Here is a 21552-nt window from a genome sequence, read left to right as displayed (position 1 = left end):
TGTGTCTACCACTGAACAGACTTCAGTAATGTGAGATAATTATGCATCCTCAGTCATAGTGTGAGGGGAAGTGGGGCTATGATGTTAAAGAGTTAGTCATTAATACCCTGAAATAGTAAGTAAGGCACGCTCGCTCGCACAACACTGATTCTCATGTGCATACAGGTGGTTGATGTTTAAGCATGAAAGGCTGGAAGTGGGAAATAAATCTCAACAAACATGACAAAAATCTGTTTTGATTTGATTTCTCAGTTCATCACCCCTTTAACATAATTTGTTACATTTTTACTGGCTCAATCATGAAAGCACATTTCTTCTCTACAAATGCAGAAGGAACATATCTTTTCTGAAGGAAACATCTGCATACTAATTGTCATTAGTCTACTGAAATCGAAGTCCAAATAATTGTTTATACAAACTTAACAATATAGTGAAACTATCTGTTACCCATTTCTCTGAAATAAAATTAATTAAACTGTTAAACCCTGTACATTATGCATGGCCTTTTGAGTTTCTAAAAACCTTATTTGTATAGTGAACTCATTGCCATGTTCACTAAGCCAGTTTAAGATGATTTGAGCTTTTTTTATATGGTGCGTTATCCTGTTGGAAGTAGGTATCAGAAGATGGGTATGATCACTGTGGTCATAAAGGGATGGACATGGTCAGCAACAATACTCAGGTAGGTTGTCACGTTTAAACTCTGCTCAATTGGTACAGAGGAGCCCAAAGTGTGCCAAGAAAATACCCTCCACACCATTACACTACCACCACCAGCCTGAACCATTGATACAAGACATGATGGATGTTGTTTACTTTCATGTTGTTTACTCCAAATTCTGACCCTACAATCTGAAGGTCGCAGCAGAAATAGAGACTCATCAGACCAGGCAACGTTTTTCCAATCTTCTATTGCCCAATTTTGGTGAGCCTGTGTGAATTATAGTCTTAGTTTCCTTTTCTTAGCTAACAGGAGTAGCACCTGGTGTGATCTTCTGCTGCTGTAGGCCATCTGCTTCAAGGTTCGACGTGTTGTGCGTTCAGAGATACTATTCTGCAGACCTTGGTTTTAACAAGTGGTTATTTGAGAAACTGTTGCATTTCTATCAGCGTGAACCAGTCTGGCCGTTCTCCTCTGACCGCTGGCAGTATCGCCTACAGAAATGCAGCTCACTGGATACTTTCTCTTTTTCAGACCATTTTCTGTAAACCCTAGAGATGGTTGTGCGTGAATATCCAAGTAGATCAGCAGTTTCTACAATACTCAGACCAGCCCATCTTGCACTAACCATGCTCAAAGTGACTCACCTTTCGTCCCCATTCTGATGCTCAGTTTGAACTTCAGGTTTCAAGTAGTATACTCAATTAACACATTAACAATATAATTATGATTTCAAATAATTATAACTACTTCAAAGTAGTTTTATTTATATTTTACTAATTTATTATTCTATCTTCAGTATAAAACCTTGGACACAAAAAAACTGCCCAAACCCATACACACAAACTGACAACAAACTACACCAGAGAGATAGGAAATCCCCCCAAATTTTGTGATTTGCTTTTGCATTTGACATCTACAAATTTCACGAGGCATAGTCCAGAAAAAGTACAAAGAAACGGCTCAAACTAACCAAGAGGAATTGGAACAAAGGTCATTGTAAAGGCAGCCCTGTAGTATAAAAGAGGGGAGATGTCTGATAATGAAAGATGATCATGCAGGTAACATAACAAAGGTCATAAACAAGGAATGACGGCCAATTAATGGCCCCCAAGACAGAGGTGTGACGTGGCAGAAATGCAGGTCTCTTATTGTGGTTGTTTAATGGACCATTCAATGCCAGAGGTTATGATTCAGGGGAAAGGCCTTCTTTTTTTCCTCACACATTCAATGATCTTGGTTCCTGAGTTGTATGTGCTTCATTAAGGCTACCACAAAAGAGGCCACTGCCTCCAAGACCATAAAATATTTACCAACAAGCTCTCTCTCTCTCTCTCTCTCTCTCAGTCTCTCTATGAGAGCTAAGCCTCAAGAGAGTGCCAGGTAAGTTTACCTATCCGTTCAGGAGTACCACATGATACAGCAGGTTACTAATTTGGCTTCATTTTACATAAATGATGCCATCACCTCTACTGAAGTACACTCCCACCGGTGAGCAGCTAGTACAAGTAGCACAAATGCAGTCGGTATTAAATAAAGTCTCTAATCAGACTGCTATACTGTCTGCTTAGATCTAACTGAAACCAACACAGTCCCGCACTAGCTGTTACCCAGTAAAAGGAATTTTATGACCAGTAATGAGGTTACTAGGCCACATAGAAGACACTTTCTGTGTGGTCTCGCTTCTCAAGTTCTGCTTCCTGTGAGGGAACGGATGGCATCACGCTCTGTTCCCACTTTTGTGGCCAGCGTAATGAGTTCTAAAAAAATCAAGGCTATAAGGCTTTGTATGAAAATCCAAAACCAAATTTAACCACTGGTGGTAATCAACAAACAAATGTATTCAACCAGGAAATATAGCCAGGGAAAATGACATCATCAGTAAAAGTCCTGTTGTGGAGACTCACCTTGACGATAGGGTGTCCCCCAGACGCGGCTTTGACAGCACCTCGGCTGCCTTCGGTCTCATAATGAGCTCTGTGATGAGCTTTGGGGTGAACCTCAATCTTTAGTTCATACTGCCCATACTGATTTGGCAATGGCCAGTCCAGGGGAGGCAGGGATGATGCCCTGTACACAGACCAAGAGCAACATAAACAGAGCAGTTACACAATGCATAGTGATGGGTCGTAGATATTGTAAAAAATTAAGACTTACAAAACAAGATTAATCATTGAGCAGCTATGCAACATTTTAGGATGCATCAATTTCATGTTCTTTTGCTTGTCACAACCACAGAAATTCAACAAATCTTATTTTTCCAGGGTTGGTGCTGGTGCCAGAAACAGTTCCCACTCCCCATGAAAAAGTGCTATGCAAGACTATGTGATTCGGGACCAGAAAAACTGGCTTGGCACAGCTTGCATCTGCACCTAGATATATTCGACAATAAAATCGTTAAGCTGTGGTGTGCGTGTGCCACAATGTCTTTCGCCATATGCCTGTCCACTGTGATACAGGACAAATTAGAAAGTTCTCAAAACAAGAAAAAAAAAAAAAAAAAAAGAAAAAAAAAGAGAGAAAAAAAGTACATGATCTTTTGAGCTGTGAATTGGATGTTGAAATATGGTTTTAAAATTAGGAATAAGACTTGTGATCAAAGACCATGATTACCTATTGTTAGAGCAGGTTATATGCTAACACCTAGTAACATACAATAGTAATGCCATTTTTTTTCTGTCGTTCCAAACACAGAAGAATATTTTGGTAACCAACCCAATAGTGACCACTGACATAAAATAAGACATTTCAAAAAATATCTTCTGTAATGTTCCACAGAAGAAAAAAGTAATATAGGGTTGGATCAAAATGAAGGTGAATGAATGATGACCAAATTTTTATTTTTGGGTGAACTATCCATTTAAGGATATGCAAAACTATGTATTTTCTAAATCAACAAACAATGTTTTAACTGATTTTGTTTTCACAGATATTTGTCCTAGTCTAGCTCTCTAACACATCCTCTTACTTTCCAGATCACCCCTCTCCTGTAATATGACATGTACATGCCCTGCTGTCATGGTAACGTGAGATGGATCGTCAGGGGAAATTTGAGAAGGCAGTGTGTGACGGTAGTGACCTAACGATAGTGGCCTAGTGGCCTGAGGAAACCAAACAGCTTTACTTGGTGAAAATGTACACTTGCCTTATACATGCACAACTGCGGTACACAAAAATGAACAAGGAAAAATAATTAATCTTTATCCTTAATATACACATATGACAATAAACAGGAATATTAACTTACACATTTAAATATTACATATTAAACAACATATTTTAATATATAATACATATAAATGCCACATAGATACTTTCATTAGCACTGATGAGTGTTGACGAATCACTGAAACAGAATTTTGAATCGATTAATACTGCAGAAACAAACAGAATGATTTATGAAGTTCTGATTAATGAAGATTCGTCAATTGCAAAAATTGGAGTTAGTAAATTTGAAGTTTAAATCAAAGACACTATTCAAGCATGTCTTATTGTCTTTACACCAGGGGTTGGTAACCTATGGCATAGGCCTCTGCGATAAAACGATAACGATAATTATCGCGATATAATTTTTCTCGATAAAATGATATCAAGAGTTCGATAAATGTTCGATAATGTTTATGCGCCAAAAGCGGAACGAAACTCATTTGAACTGCGCGCCACACGGACCATTTATCCGCTCGGCTCAAAGTTCAAACCGCAGCGCAGCCAGAGAATGTCTAATAGGAAGAGAATTGGCACTCTCTGCTTACTTCCGGTTTCTGGACTGGCTGCAGTAACACGTCTCTGTCCATGCGGGGGCGCTCGCAGGCGAGTGCAGAATGAATGGAGGTCTATGGCGAAAAACCCTCAAAATCCACTTTTCTCAGGATATAATTTTTTGTCTAGTAATTTGAATGTTGTATTCGAAAGGAGATGCAAAGAAATTACACATTGCTGGGTGTTAGATTTTTTAGAGTCACTTATTTGGTTTAAAAAGTCTTTTAAAATGTCAATGACGTCAGAATGCTGACGTCATTAGCAGAATGCTAGCGTGTTATGGGCAACAACAACTCAAACTGTAAGAAATCGAAAAGAAATAAGTACTCGTTCATTCAACTTTCGACCTATAACCAATGTTGAACTTGCAAAACCTACAATAAAGTCTGAGATTTCTCAACGGCAATTGGGTGAAAGAGACACATTTAGCCGTCTAGCCCCATAGACTCCCATTCAGTCTGCACTCGCCCGCGATCACCTCCAGTGGAATTCTAATGGAACTGCAACCAAGATCGATACAATGGGGCTAATAGGAAGTGCCAAGGCTCTCCGTAGACGGGCTCTGGCGCAGCGAGAGCTCACTAGAGCCGATGCGTTTACTCTGATCGGTCTCGGTCACGAGATCCAGTGAGAAGCGCTTGAATTCAGCGAAGAACACAATGTCTTCGTGATTTAAACCAGTTTAAAGGCAGATGAAACGGCGCTGACAAACAGGAGCAACACTGTGCGCAACGATACAGTCAGAAGGCTTTTCCGTCTACAAATTCCCATCATTTACCATGGATTTGCTGTAACGTTAGCCTAGTAATATTAACTGCACCATGAAATTTGGTATATACATATTGAATTGTATTATATTATTAATGTAGACGATGTATTAAAGGACTAATGGAATATAATTGCAGTATTTAATAATGTATTTAGGCTACTGTTTTTCATACAAATACCATAGAAACCATAAAGTTATATTTTGCCATGATAGTGAGGTGCTGTAGGATATGCCTGGTTTTATCTGTTGTTATCATGATCTAAATGCATGATACTGGCTGACCAATGGTTAATTTTAATAAAACTCAAACAGTCAGAATATTACATTTTACCAAATAAAAATTAGCACATACAGAAACTAATAAATTATTTTTTTCTATTAAGATATATATTTTGTTAAGGAAGAATGACAAATGTTTGAATGTTCTACCTCAGATTTGTGAAATGTTCACCTGTTTGGCAAGTGTTTGTCATGATATGTTCTGACAATAAAGAGTAGTTTAAAACCACAAATAACGCTCTGGTTTCTACAACTTTCACTTAAGAGCAAAAATTTGCCTTTAAACTTGAAAGAAATAAAGATTTGACATTTATCGTGATAATTATCGATATCGACTGATATAAAAAAATTATCGTGATATTTTTTTGGGCCATATCGCCCAGCCCTACTATGGCACATGTGCCAACACTGGCACGTAGGGTAATCGCTGGCATGTGAGCAAAAACGAGAGAGGTGCATATATGTCATTCAGATAAAGTACCTCGTACTTACATACAGATCTACATTTTGAGGTAATCACTCCTCATAGTAATCAGTTATTAAGGTAGGAGTTATAAATACTATTAAAGTGTGATAATTACACTGTGCAAGTCAATGAAAGTCTCTAACAAACCATTAGCATGACCACTGCGCATCACGCGTATACAAGTTACTGACTGACAGCTTACAGCTTGTTCCGCTGTACATAGTCAATACTATAAATTTCAGAGATAAACCAAAACAAGTATACTGAGTCCTATTAAACATTCCACAAACATCAAAATGACTGTGATGAATGTGAAAACTCCATTCATGCACACCTGGTCACTTCATGCGTTTTCTCTGATCGGATAGCTATCCAATCGTGAAAAGATGTTCAATTTGCATATAGTGCAGGACTTGAAGATTAGATGCAGAGACACATTTATGCTGTCAAGTGTAAATGGAACCGTTTGAACAAAACGGATAGCTATCCGATCAGTTAAAAGCCATGAATGACCAGGTGTAAATAGGCCCAAATAGGTTCTGCACTATTTCATTATGAATATTTAAAATGTTTAGATACATAAAAATGGCACTTCATAAAAAAAAAGTTTGCCCACCCCTGCTTTACACTTTTCTGCACCACTACCGTTCAAAATGTTGGGGTCAATAAGTTATTTCCCCCCCTTTTTGGGGGGATAAAATTAATACTTTTATTCAGCATGGATCCATTTAATTTAGTGTTGTCAAAAATATAAATATTTCGATACATATCGATACGCAAATATCTTAAACGTTTCCAATACTTTTCAATCCTCATAACCTGGGTGGCGTTATAAATGCGTTAAGAAGAAATTAAATAAAAAAATATAACATATCTGGGTCTGTATTTAAGGTGTTTCTTGTGTTTGAACTTGTTTTAAGGATGGCACACTTGGCATTGCTCGAGGATCTTGCTAAGAGTGCTATCAGGTGAGAGCGCGTCTTTAGAGAGCAGCGAAAGGAAAGGATGTGCGTAAAGATCTTATATAACCATGGTGTGGGTGTGTTTTATGTAAATTACAAACCTCGGGCACGTAGTCACTCTTTTAGAATACTCCAAATTAACGTTCGAACTTAATCTTTTGTGAATTAGGTGGGAATTTTTCATGAGAAGTTCTCCTGTGCGAATAAATACAAATAATCTATGCAATTATTAGTGAATGAGACCCATTGTCCATTTAATACATTGGCCAGTCCAAAGAGTGGGCAGGTGTGTGTCTTCATCTGAAAGTAAGTTATGTTTAGCTGGCTGTCCTAAACTAGACCCACAATAGACTAAAGCTCAATGCTGTGCCAACTTCATCAACTCTGCCATAGCACTCCCATCTGTTAAACCAGTCAAGCTTCTAGATCTTTCTATTGCTGCTGACTGATAGAGCAGTCAGCACACACACACACACACACACACACACACACACACATTCACATACAGGTCCAATGGCAGACAGCAGAGCTCTGAGCTCATATAACAGGGATCAAGTATCATGTCTCTTTTGTATAAAGGTACCGCTATAAAGATGTTAGTCAACACTGCTCCTACATGTTGCTTTGCTGAACGTTTCTTGACATGTTTGTGAGAAAGAGGTTGTGTGACTGTGTGCTTTTTCATATGTGACTGTTTGGCTGTACATGGAACCAAGTGTGCTTACTATACATTGTGGATTATTAATGAAAGGGCCTGACTGAGTTAAAAAGTGTGTTGTGTTGGTGCGGTCGATAACAGAATGACTGTGGGTAGGGACACATTTGCGATCCACAGCCACACGCTCTCTTTACTGATTTATGGTGACAGAGGCCAGGGCACACACATAGGCGTCTTCATCTGACTAGCACACACACACACAACCATTATCTGATGCTCTGATATGGATAGCAGACACAATTATAACTCTTGGTGTTCAATGGCTCACTCAACTACCTCATGCTACTCTAAATGTATATTAGCCCTCTGGTGTTGCTCTTTAATTTTTAGGGCTGTAATCAACCAAAGAAAATCTTGGTCGACTGAAATCCTGAAATTTTCGACTAAAATTTGACTAAAAATGACGTTAGGAAAAAAAACCCAGTTAAATTAATTAGCTGCGCACTGTGCGCAGTACTTGGTAGCCTTGTTGTCCGCCTAAATGAATTATAAATAAACATAAAAAACTAGTAGGCTATTTGCAGTATATTAAATCGTTTTTGACCTAATTATTTTGCACTGAAATGAGTCACACGAGTCTGTCGGCTCTGACAGCGTTGCATCACGTGCACCTGCGCAATATCAGAGCCTATGATTTCCGAAAATAGTAACGTTACTGTTGTCAACTAGTGATATTATCACAATAACTTTTGAGGAATATACAACATAATTTAGACAATTGTTTTTGTCATATGTATTATAATAACTGACAGACACTATAATTTCAGCCGCTCTGTGCAGCTCGCATGAACATGAGCTCAGCTTCGCGGCTGAGACACGAATAGACTATTAACTTAAAGCTTTTACTCTTAAACACAAAAGGCACGTCCACTTTAATAAAAAAAGAATATTTATTAAACAAACCAGATCAAGAGCAGAAACGAAATAAAGTGCATAACTGAAAAATAAAGCATAGGCTCAAAAAGAAAACAAACAGAATTTGCACAGCGCAAATTTGCATTCGACTTTTTTCCCGTTTTCTGTTTAAAAAAAATGCTGCCACACTGCCGATGTCTTTGTTGACATGTACACTTGATTCGAAAAAGCTAAATGGTTGTAAAAAAAATAGTCATACTTGTGTTATTAATAAAAAAATATATATGTTTTTTTTACTACCACCAAATGACACTTATCTGCCTTCAAAAATTGGATTTTAAAGGTCTTGTCTCTGTTTTAACATAAAAAAAAAAGTAAAATGATTTTGTATTATTTACAATGGGAAAAAACTGTCCATAATTGTTGCATACATATTAATTATTAACAAAATTCTCTTAAAATATAAAATAAAAAAAAGGAAAATATTATTGAACAAAACTATATTACATTGATTTTACTGAAAATAAAAAAAAGTTATATTTCAGCAGTTCGGCCACTTTTGAACGTGAACACCACAAGCGTGACTCCCAAATGAACAATACCAGAGGGTTAGCTCTGTTCTAAATGTGGTGCGCTACCTACCTAGAAATTATTGGAAGGTATCACTGACATGCTTCTGAAATAAAGGGATAATCATGCTGCCTTCTAAGATTGTTTTTGCCAAATTAGAAAGCAGCATCACATATGTTCTCCACGTTTAAAGGGATAATTTACTCATCCTCATGTCATTCTGACTTTCTACTGTGGAACATAAAAGATGATATACTGAAGAATGTCTTAATGTTGTTTTGTCCTAAAAACAGCTGTAGCTCTATTTAAAAGTTGGCTATTTCCATAGTCAGTATTTTTGTATGCCCTGTGGGATTTTTGTGCTTATAATATTGCATTTTTAGCTTAGCAACAAGCTAAACTCTGTTGGAGTAAGGATGCACAATATAAAGGTACAATACCAGTTATCAGCTGATATTTAAAATATTTTAATTAGGGCTGAAGGAAAAATAACGAGTTGGTTTCTGAGATAAATATTTGCTGTTTAACATCCATATTTTCACTCCCTGAAGTAAATGCTAAAGTCAGATATTTGAAATACTGTCTTTATGTTGTTTCCACAACAACATGTGTTTTGTACTTGTGATTCAACATTTTTGTACTTATGATTCCAAATTCTAAATGTTAGGAGTGACTAATCGTTATTAATTTTTCTTTTAGTTCATATAAATTTATTGGTATCGAAATCCCCCATATTTTTACATTTAGATTTCCTTTGCCATCATCAAACACTCACTTAGATTATCCATACTTATTGTATTTTATAAAGTTGTGATGCCTTAAATGACTAGCATTTAAAGCATTTAAAATGACAGATTCTTTTGTTTTGTTTTATTTATTTAGACAAAATATAATAGGATTTTAATATCTGCCATTTATTGCTTATTAGACATAAGATAAAATAAAAATTATTATTGGTATCGGCCATATCTAACTGAAAGTTGAGTCTCCTATGCATGTAAGGAGCACTATTTGTGCGCTGCATGTGAGTGACCATTAAAATAAAGTTGCTGCCAAATCAGTCACATGATGTTCTTTGTCAGTTTAGATGCTGCCTTAGAAGGCCACTGACAATGTAGCATACAGCTCTCTAAGTTTTGAGAAAAGAGCTAATGTCTACACACATGAACACCTGTAAGAAAGAAGCATTGAACTCTATAATGGTTACTCTTACTTGTGTCTCTTCAAAGCAGAGGAGGGGGTTTACCTGAAAATAGGTGTGTGTCCTGGTTTGGGCTTGTTCCATGTGAAGTGAGATGGGACAGAAAGAAACTGCTCTCCAGATCCATCCTTCTTTAATCCGTGCATGGCATCCTCACCAGGTGAGTCAAGCAAAGGAGATACATTCCCAGAATCATCCATGCTCATATCGCCCTTCCCTGTCTGGATTGCTGCTGTACAGTCCTGGGAGGTCTTCCTGGTCTTGGAGGGGATGTCAGCCTCAGAAGGACAACATTGGAAAGGGGACATACCCATGGATGGGCTTCCTATCCAGGTGTCTTCGGTCACGCTGCCCCTGGGCGAGGGGCCGGGAGTGGCAGTCGGGGAGTGATGGGGTGATAAAGAGCCCAGGCAGCATATATCAGCGCTGGAGTGGCGTCTCTTCCCACAGGGCGATGTCGGGCGCGAAGAGGGCCGTGAAGGTGAACGTGGGCTCAGCCAGTTCTCATCTGTGACGCTGGTACGGGGCGAGTGACAGGGCGACTGGCGGGGCGAGAGAGAATGGCCGTGTGAGTGAGAAAGGGAGTGAGTGAAGGCCTGGTGATGATGATGATGCTGATGCTGCTGCTGCTGCTGTTGCCATACTTCCTCCTGTGGTCCAGCCTGCGGAGAGCAGCCAGGTGAAGTGAGCGGTGAGCCCAAGGTAAAACGCGCCGCTGCTTCATTTAGTTCCGAATCCACATCATCGTACACATGTGAGATGGATTCGCAGGACGATGCGTCTGAGAACCAGCTTCGTGAGGAAAGGCTGCTACATGGACTCGGGCTCAGGGACGAATCTCGATACGAGTGATCTAGAGGCAGGTATAGGTGGTCTCGAGACAGAGGTCTGTCGTGGTAGTCTCCATCCGGACCCTTTGCTCTCATCTCATCGTCGCTGGCCTCCATCTCCTGCTGGCAGCTTGGGGAAATGGAGGTGATCTGGATGCTGGGACATTCAAAGGCCTTTGGTGGGCCGTTCCCTCCTCCACCCATCCCTGTGGACGTGTATTTAGAGTCCTGATGCTCATAGCTTTGCTCATAGGTCTTTTGGTGGGCCTGCAGGGAGGGGGAGGTGGCAATGAGTTGGGCTGGGGGCGGGCCTCCATGCCGCTGGAGACCGTGTGATTGGTTCACAAGTAAAGGAGGTTGGCCAACATTCAGGATGTAAAATGAAGTGTTATCATCCGTTTCTAGATCTAAAAATAAAACAAAAACAACACAAATCAAAAACAATACATGACGTCAATGCAACAGTTTTTTACAGATTGTGGAAAAAGCTACATGCCCAGAGCAGTTGCAGTTGCAAAAACTACGACTTGGTGGTGCTCACAAACAGACTATTTTGCTAAGTGACAATGAAAAGCAGAGGAAGAGTCTGGAACCGGCTTGTTTGTCTTTGTACTCTTGTATTTGCCGTTGCTTCATCAACACCATAATGAAAACAAAAATCTGAACAGCTGTTAAAAAAATGTAAATACAGTTTGACTTCCTTTCTTCCTCATGACAAGCAGGTGTCAGAAACATAAAGCTGTGCACTGCTGCCCTTGTAAAGGGCTGTATTTTTGCTTTTCTATATGTGCTACCTACTGTCAGAGAGTGAATTTGTATTGTCTTTCAGTCCGTCTGCAAAAAATGTTGTCGCATAAGTCCAAACAGACAGATCGCATGCAAAAATCAAAACCAAATTTTTGTGCAGAACATTTGAGTTACAGTTAACAGGCCTTTAATGTGCCATATACTTAACTGTCGCATACAGACATCATAAATATAACAAAAGATTAAATGCAAAATATTAAATATTAAAAAGTAAAAAATGGCTTATATGTACACAAGAGGTGGGCGATATGATTGCCGACCAGTATACAATTCCACAGTTTCTTTCTACAAATTCTACAGCAAATTCTGCAGTTTTAGGGACATTAGGGCCTGAAAACCAGACCTATGGTACTCAGTACCAGCATAGACAGGAAGTGTGCATGAAAGAAGTCACTCACAGAAACTGCATAACGTTTACCGAAGTTTACAGTGTAATTGCTTGTATAACTAACACATAAATAATTACTGTCTATTGAGGCACTTCAAGGTCTGCGTCTGTCTGCTGATAAGGGAGATGAAAGAGAACAGGCTATTTTCTCTCCTCTCTCTCTCTCCTTTATTGGACTGCTGTTCTGATAGCCTTGAAAAGGAAAGACTTGGGCTAGTTGCAAACAAGCCACTGGGGAATCTGCAGACACTACAACACTAGCAACAGGTTAACAATAAGAGTGTTATAGCACAAACGGTACTGATATCTTAGTATCAGCGCAAGGGGAAGGGGTACGAAGAACAGAGAGAGAGAGAGAGAGAGAGAGAGAGAGAGAGAGAGAGAGAGAGAGAGAGAGAGAGAGAGAGAGAGAGAGAGAGAGAGAGAGAGAGAGAGAGATCCATTTAGAAGCGGATATAATGAGACAGAGAGCCGGTGGGTTAGTCAATGGGGAGAATTTTGGGTGGGGTGACAGATGGGCTCAAATCCAGAGAGGAATAACCCATGCACATGTCATCTATCTCAGGACGTGCGCAAAAAAACACACGGGAAACAAATTCGCACATAGGCGTATGCTTTGGCCTGTCACCACATAGAGACCGACCTTATTAATAACGCCAGCTCGCACACACACACACACACACAGATGGCTATTATGCTCTAATACTGTACAGACACACACCCACAGAGCATATTGTGCCTGTGGTCTATTAAAGGTTATTGATGAGCTTCCAGTGACTGGGCAGAGGGAGCCTGACAGGGCCAGACAGCAGTGAGCAGTCAGTGAGATGTGTTTCTACAAGCAGCATTCAGCCCTACAGAGTTAAAGAAACAGCGTTGCGGTTTCACAATGCAACGCAATCAGGTCTTGTTAAATATTATCTTGATTCCCCACTGGTATGCTGCTTTGGGAGAAAAGCATTAGCTTAATACATGCATGTAATGACTGTAAATTAAGTCATCATGACCTTTCTCTCACTCTTTCTCTCTATTCTCTTTTGACCGACTCAGTTTTATTTTTCTCTCTTTTATGTTTTTCTACCCCATTTCTCATCTCTCTATTTTTACCCCTCACCATCTGATCAATTTATTTATAGATGCTCCACACACTCCCTGTCATAAGACATGCCTATTTGTGATGACAGAGCTGGACAGACAGGAAGGGGGACAAACCTACGTGTCACACAAGACTCAACATGCCAATCCAACTGTGAACTCTGACCCCACGGGAAACAGACCACTGGGGGTTCAGTCTATCAGTCTGACACACACACTGCAGTATAAGTACTAAAACATGTTCAGAATAACATTCTACTACAGCAATCTTCCAATCCAAGAGATAATCGGCAAAGGCAAAATTAATGTTTTCTTTTACCCACAATTTTACTCTGAAATTCATTTATGCTGGAAAGGAGGCTTTGATTAATCCACCATACGCTGGCTGCCAGTTCATTAGCATAACACAATGAATAAATGCAATGGTCATGGAGGGATAAAATAAAGGAGAAAAAAGGCACTAAAAGCTTTGAGTATTGGGAGCAGTGGAAAAAGCAGGCTGATGATTTGAGTCTGATATAAGGCTCAGTTCGGACATGTAAAGAGATGCTTGAGACGTATTGTAATGCTATGGGTATGCTTCAATATAAAATGGACATAGAAATTAATTTATATTTAGTTGTAAGTGATTCAGCCACTAAAACGCCCCACAGAGTGCTGGATCATTTGGCTTTCACCAAGTCCAGTTTCATCAGAAATTTTTAGTCCTTCAATCCTTTCTATAGCCAAGCCAATCAGTATAAAATATTTTGGTTTTGTAAAAATAATAATAATAATAATAATAACAATAACAACAACAACAACAACAACAACAGGGTAACACTTCACTATCACTTTTATTTTTAATGCATCAGTTATGCCTTTTAATGCACCTTATAATGCATTGTGTGATCTCAGCAATAATTATAACCACAGTTATAAAACATTACAATAGTCTATTAATTGAACACCCTTTTAGAAAGTATAATGCATTAAAAAACATGACAATCATCCAATTTCAGATGACAGAAGTGTCCCCGTTTATGACCTATATGATCTGAAACAGAAAATGTCCAGTGTGCAAGTGGTGAGATAGTCCCTATCCTGCTTCTCAAAGTATAGGTATGTGAAGGAAGGGAGCAGACAGCCTATGCTTCTTCTCAGCACATTAATCGTAAGAACAAAAGTATTTGCGTCAGGCCAAAAGTAAATATGCTCTTAGGCCTTCCTCGGTTTTCTAGATGTTCTACAAAGCTCTTAATTACAGGTTTGAAGACTCACCAATAGAGCATAAAGTCAGTTCAAACCATTTACATGCTTTTAATTTGTACAAAGACTGTGAAATAATATGTGTGTATATAGAGAGAGAGAGAAAGAGAGAAAATGAGTGATGAGCAACACAACTACCTCTCCAAGAACGGCTTGTTCCCCAAAAGACCTTTCAGACTCCCTAAGGAGCTAATGAATATCATGATGAAAGCAGTATGGCCATCCACTGGCCCTCAGCTCACATAATAAAGATAAATACTGTAATGTGATTGTGACATCTGCATCATCTAAAGTGGAAAAGTGTGGAAAACCAGCAGCGATTACTGCAAGTGCTCTGGATTTACTCCTGTGATGGCAAATGATAAATTATGATCAAACAGCCGCTTAATTTCTGTAAAAACCATGATACCCTTTTTCAGGATTATTTGCTGAATCGAAAGCTAATCAAAAGAACAGGATTTATTTGAAATAGATGTTGTACAAAAGTTGTATAATCTTTTGTTAAATGTATTTACAGAACCTCTCAATCAATTTAGTGTATCCTGACCCCAAATTTTGTCATATTTTATTTGTGTGCAGTACAAACACATTGCATACTTGAAGATGATTGTTGCCTTGCACACACACACACACACACACACACACACACACACACACACACACACACACACACACACACACACACACACACACACACACACACACACACACACACACACACACACACACACACACACACACACACACACACACACACACACACACACAATTAGTTCCTGCTACCTTACATCTGCTGGGAACGTCACTGAGAGAAAACCTGACCCAGATCAACCCAGAACCATCTGCTGGAAGAAAATGGGGGAAACTGCAAAAGTGTAGTATCATGACTAATATGGCTAATATGGAGTCTCAGTGTTGCCTGCTGTTCAGATCCACATCAGACTGGCTATCTGGTTAAATAAAGAGCCCTAAGAGGCTTTGCTGTTCCTAAGCTAATAATAGTGGGAAATCGCTGCAGTGCGCTGAGAAGCACTCAATGCCTTGCCCGGTCTGTGACACTCCTAATACACAGGCTTTCACCAATAAAGTCACCCAGAGGTGAGTCCAACTGTCCCTACCTGCTGCAGTGTGTCTGTGTTTGTGTGCATGTTGTGTGGTTTAAGACATCAATATCATAAACAGGAATGAAAGGGACATCATGTCAGCAGGTAAAAGTAGGGCTGCACGATGTATAGTTTTAACATCGATATCACGATGTGCACATACGCAATAGTCACATCGCAGGATGTGCGATGTCAAGTATAGGGAAAGTAGTAGATTAATCCATGTTCTTTTTTTATTCATAATCTCCACATCGACGGCAGGCACAGAATCCATTTTGGCATGAATTTGTGTGTTCTGATGTCACATGGCGATGGCGTAACCTCCCACAGCAACACAACTCGTTAAATTATTGCCAGTTTACTTGTCACTCATAGCACTTTATCAGTGGACCAAACTTGTTATGTGGTTTCATGTCTTTTTACATGAACACATTTAAGTGAAACTGTCGAGCGTTATATCGAAAATGACAATTATATCGTTATCGATAAATAGATACTCTTGTAACACCCAGGCCTAATCAGCGGTTCTCAACCCTGGTCCTCAAACCACCCAAGCACTGAACATTTCAGATGTCTGTCTCCCTAAACAAACACACCTGATTCAACTCATTAGCTCATTAGAAGAAACTCCAAGACCTGAAATGGTTATGTCAGATAAGAAAATCATGTACAGTGTACAGTGAAATGTAAAGTGTTTTGGGGGAAAGGAGTTCCAGGACCAGGTTTGGGAAACACAGTGGTAGATGAATAAACATCAATAGGGCTTTTCATTGTTTTAAACCACGCTTTCAATACCGGGCAGAGGAACGTTTCATACTTGTAATTTAAAAGCAGGGTTAGCACTGCTTTTAACCCAGGGTTTTATTTGTGGTGTTAACCCTGCATGTGGTCAAACTTGTACAGTGTGAAACAATGTGGTGTTAGAAAGTTAAGGCTGGATGCTTTGCAACAGACAGCCAATCAGGTGCCTCATAAAATCACAATAACTTGTGTGTTGTATACACAGTAATCTGAGTCAGTTGGAGTGAAGAAGAAAAATTTCACTCATACCTTCATAGTCCAAAGAGTCCATTCAGGAAAAACTTGATAGTACAGTCAGCAATATATGGCCTCGTTTACACTGCAGGTCTTGATGCCCAATTCTGATTGGTTTCCTATATCCGATTTTTTTGACCGTCCGTTCTTTCAATTGTGACCCATATCCGATTCATGCGTTTACACTTGGCATAGTATCTGAAACATCGAACACAGCACAGATGGACGAACGCGAAATATGCTTGATGCTAGCTTTGCGATATATGCGAAGTTCGCCAAACATCACCAAGATTTTGATGCAGAGGAGGACGAAACGGGCCAAAGTGCGTATCTATAGCACAAATTTTATTATTTAAGTAGTAGCCTAATTAGTAGCCTAAATGCCCGTACACACCGGGACGAATTTCGCGCGCGATATTCGCCGACGTTTAACACCTCATGACTAAACAAAGGGCGCCAATGTGAGTGTGCACACCGACGCGAAAAACGCCACGCGTAAAAGCGTAAATTTTTTTTAAACGCCTCGGGTTCGTTTTTTGGGTTTGACGCGCCGCGTCAAAAACTATCCGACCAATGAGATTGGCGCTTTTGCTCACGTGTCTGGAGCTTCTGAAGTTACAGTAAAACACAACTTGGGGGCGCTCAAACACAAAACGGTCTTGCCGAGCACACATACGTAACAGCGAAGAAGAAATACGCCAAGTAGCGTCTACACTGCCCATAGACAGACACTGCCGGGAAGAAATAAGACGAGGAAGATGCTTGAAAAATGCTGCCGAATAACGCGCGTCGATTTTCGTCCCGGTGTGTACGGCCCTTAATGCCTCAGAAAATCCGATCTGCCTGTTTACATGATAGTCGCATTGGCACATATCTGATTTATATCTGATTTTTTTTCCCCATATGAACGAGGCCTGAAACCGATCTAGAAATATCCGAATGCATGCGTTTTTCCCCCGTTTACACTGTCATAGCACACTTCCGATCTGTGTCACATATGAACAAAAAAAAATCGGAATTGGGTCACATTTCACTGACAGTGTAAACGAGGCCTATAATATGAGAATATGCAATGCTAGAGCCTTTATGTTAACTACAGATCATGTGTTGTTCTCGCCAAACAATGACATCGCAAATATGCAACTAAGGACCTTAACCCAGAGTTTAGGAATGTACAGTGTGAAAAGTCAGTTTATGAATACCCAGTATTAACTGTTAACCCAGAGCAAAGTATGATGTGTGAAACATAAAAAAAATAAAATAAAAATAATAATCCATTTAACCAGGGTTTAGATTGACCCTGGGTTAGGTATTTCAAGTGTGAAAAGCCCTAAATTGCAATATCTGTGCTGTGCTTTGACTTTGATGAAGCAGTGACATCTGGTTAATTTATTGGTTGAGGAATGCACTTACTTCAGGAACTCATTTCGGTTTATTGAGAAGTTACTGTAGGAAAACAGATCACTTAAGGGTGTAACAACATTTAAAGGCATTGTTCACCCAAAAAAAAAAAAATTCTGTCAGGACCACTATCGTCAAATACGATTGACAATTAGCATGCAGTTAGGATTGGCGGTATGGTTCTGTTCTGGGCAAGAACTCCCTGAGCATTCATGCAGCCTAGCATGGATAAGAGCAGGGAGAGCAGCAATAACCCCTTAGGGTAAACAGAACAGAACCAACATGAATGTATTGCAGATATCATTCATTCATTTTAATGCACAACATAATTTGAGAATTTTAGTCTGATTCAGGGGTAATCAGAGTGCCAAATCCCAACTGACGAGAGGAGGAGCTGTGGATGGAGGAGGGAAATGAGCTCCTGAGAAACACGATAGCTGCTGATAATACTGAAGGAGCTTATATACAGTGGGGAGAACAAGTATTTGATACACTGCTGATATTGCAGGTTTTCCCACTTACAAAGCATGTAGAAGTCTGTAATTTTTATCATAGGTACTCTTCAACTGTGAGTGACAGAATCTAAAACAATAATTAATTTGTATTTTATTGCATGACATAAGTATTTGATACATCAGAAAAGCAAAACTTAATATTTGGCACAGAAACCTTTGTTTGCAATTACAGAGATCATACGTTTCCTGTAGTTCTTGACCAGGTTTTTGGCCCACTCCTCCATACCGACCTTCTCCAGATCCTTCAGGTTTCGGGGCTGTCGCTTGGCAATACAGAGTTTCAGCTCCCTCCAAAGATTTTCTATTGGGTTCAGGTCTGGAGACTGGCTAGGCCACTCCAGGACCTTGAGATGCTTCTTACGGAGCCATTCCTTAGTTGCCCTGGCTGTTTGTTTCGGGTCGTTGTCATGCTGGAAGACCCAGACACAACCCATCTTCAATGTTCTTACTGGGGGAAGGAGGTTGTTGGCCAAGATCTCGCGATACATGGCCCCATCCATCCTCCCCTCAATATGGTGCAGTCGTCCTGTCCCCTTTGCAGAAAAGCATCCCCAAAGAATGATGTTTCCACCTCCATGCTTCACGGTTGGGATGGTGTTCTTGGGGTTGTACTCATCCTTCTTCCTCCAAACACGGCGAGTGGAGTTTAGACCAGAAAGCTCTATTTTTGTCTCATCAGACCACATGACCTTCTCCCATTCCTCCTCTGGATCATCCAGATGGTCATTGGCAAACTTCGGGGACCTTGCGTGTGCTGCAGGATTTTAATCCATGACGGCGTAGTGTGTTACTAATGGTTTTCTTTGAGACTGTGGTCCCAGCTCTCTTCAGGTCATTGACCAGGTCCTGCCGTCTAGTTCTGGGCTGATCCCTCACCTTCCTCATGATCATTGATGCCCCACGAGGTGAGATCTTGCATGGTGCCCCAGACCGAGGGAGATTGACCGTCATCTTGAACTTCTTCCATTTTCGAATAATTGCGCCAACAGTTGTTGCCTTCTCACCAAGCTGCTTGCCTATCGTCCTGTAGCCCATCCCAGCCTTGTGCAGGTCTTCAATATTATCCCTGATGTCCTTACACAGCTCTCTGGTCTTGGCCATTGTGGAGAGGTTGGAGTCTGTTTGATTGAGTGTTTGGACAGTGGTCTTTTATACAGGTAACGAGTTCAAACAGGTGCAGTTAATACAGGTAATGAGTGGAGAACAGGAGAGCTTCTTAAAGAAAAACTAACAGGTCTGTGAGAGCCGGAATTCTTACTGGTTGGTAGGTGATCAAATACTTGTCATGCAATAAAATGCAAATTAATTATTTAGAATCATACAATGTGATTTTCTGGATTTTTGTTTTAGATTCCGTCACTCACAGTTGAAGAGTACAGACCTCTACATGCTTTGTAAGTAGGAAAACCTGCAAAATCGGCAGTGTATCAAATACTTGTTCTCCCCACTGTATGTATACAGTGATAGGCGTCGTATTCCTATAGGTAGACGTGGATCAGCTGAGAGTCAGCTGATGCAAGCTTGACTAACGTGACCTGCCAGAACTGTCATCATTTACTCACCCTCAAGTTGTTCCAAACCTTTATGAATTTATTTCTACACAAAAGAAGATATTTTGAAGAATATTGGTAGCCAGACAGTTGATGGGCCCCACTGACTTCCATATTATGGAAAAATAAATACTATGGAAGTGAATGGGGCCCATCAACTGTTTGTTTACTGACATTCTTCAAAATATCTTCTTTTGTGTTCAGCAGAAGAAAGAAACACATACAGGTTTGGAACAACTTGAGGGTTAGTAAATGATGACAAAATTTTCATTTTTGGATGAACTATCCCTTTAAACACTCAAGCCTAATTTGAGAGCATCCTGCTTTCTTCGATTTTCCATTCTGGCTTCATTTTTTCAAGTCTTGCAATTTTCCTACTTGCACATGATGTTTTGCTTTCCTAGCTTCTCTCCAGAGTAATTTGTTTTGCTGATTCTTTGTGAAAATCATGCAATACCTCAATAATTAAGCCTTAGGCCACCGTGAAAATGTCATAAGCACAAGTACACTGTTATCTTCAATATGAAATACCTTAATTTGAATTTATCCACTGAACCGACAGCCTGCGTGAACTCCTATAAGATATGCATGTACCTGCCTCAAAGAGGGTAAATTCCTGAACTGCTTACACAACGTCCTGACCTGAGTGCTTGTGAGTGTGTATCATGCATAGACAAATGGTGCAACCTAATCCGGAATTCCCTATGTAGAACACATTCGCATAAACGAAAGGTTTCTCTTACAGATCAAACATCAGCCTATATTGTACAAATGGCCTTAACCCAAACAAATCATTATAAATAAAATAAAAATGAATGATGAAGACTTTAAATAAGAGCTTTCGCTTGACCGAACAAGCTGCCTCCCAACACAACCTGCTTCTAAGAACTGCTGGCAGAGTGCCGTCACTTCTAAACACTGAGTTCTCTGACGCAAACCGCACAGAGCAGCCCACACCTGTAGCACCGACATCTCTGTAGCGCACAACGAGCCGCTTAAGAACACAATGAGACCCACAGCGGGAGTGTGTGCGCACAACTGAGTGTTTCTGCCTTTGTCTAAGCTTGCATACGAGTGTGTGCACATATGTGTGTCTAATAGTCGATGTTGGATGCTTATTCAATCAGACCGAGTTGTAAGAGGCTGGTTTTTTTTGTGTGGTTTTTTTTCATTTGGTTTGCTTGTGGTAATAAATTCATACAAATTACTTTTCTATTATCTGGTCCATTGAAAATATTCAATAGGTGAATTTATAATAAAAATAACTGTTAGTTGCAACCCTACACAGGTTTTTTGTGGGCAGGCTCTATAAATAGGTCCCATAATTTCCCAAACTGCTT

At 39.9% G+C, this 21552-nt stretch overlaps 1 protein-coding gene and 2 long non-coding RNA genes across 3 annotated transcripts in view; 2 read left to right on the top strand and 1 right to left on the bottom strand.

The window, feature by feature from the left end:
* The window catches only part of nfatc3a (nuclear factor of activated T cells 3a), an 84885-nt gene that overhangs the window by 42155 nt on the left and 21178 nt on the right, over positions 1-21552 (bottom strand). Inside the window, exons 2-3 of the mRNA XM_082161134.1 lie at positions 10286-11477; positions 2569-2731 (exon numbers count right to left, since the gene is read on the bottom strand). Of these exons, the coding sequence (XP_082017260.1) occupies positions 2569-2731; positions 10286-11477 (1355 nt within the window). The remainder of the gene's footprint in view (positions 1-2568; positions 2732-10285; positions 11478-21552) is intronic.
* Positions 3970-6627, top strand: LOC309492278. The gene is made up of 2 exons (XR_014203495.1): positions 3970-4173; positions 5852-6627. It is a non-coding gene; the product is annotated as an uncharacterized lncRNA (long non-coding RNA).
* Positions 17571-21552, top strand: part of LOC309492286 — a 169124-nt gene continuing 165142 nt past the window's right edge. Inside the window, exon 1 of the long non-coding RNA XR_014203503.1 lies at positions 17571-17983. This is a non-coding gene — a long non-coding RNA (uncharacterized lncRNA). The remainder of the gene's footprint in view (positions 17984-21552) is intronic.

Source organism: Leuciscus leuciscus (genome assembly GCF_965113295.1).
Source record: "Leuciscus leuciscus genome assembly, chromosome: 2".
In the NCBI taxonomy this organism is placed as follows: domain Eukaryota; kingdom Metazoa; phylum Chordata; class Actinopteri; order Cypriniformes; family Leuciscidae; genus Leuciscus; species Leuciscus leuciscus.
This window is presented reverse-complemented; position numbering and strand designations above follow the sequence as displayed.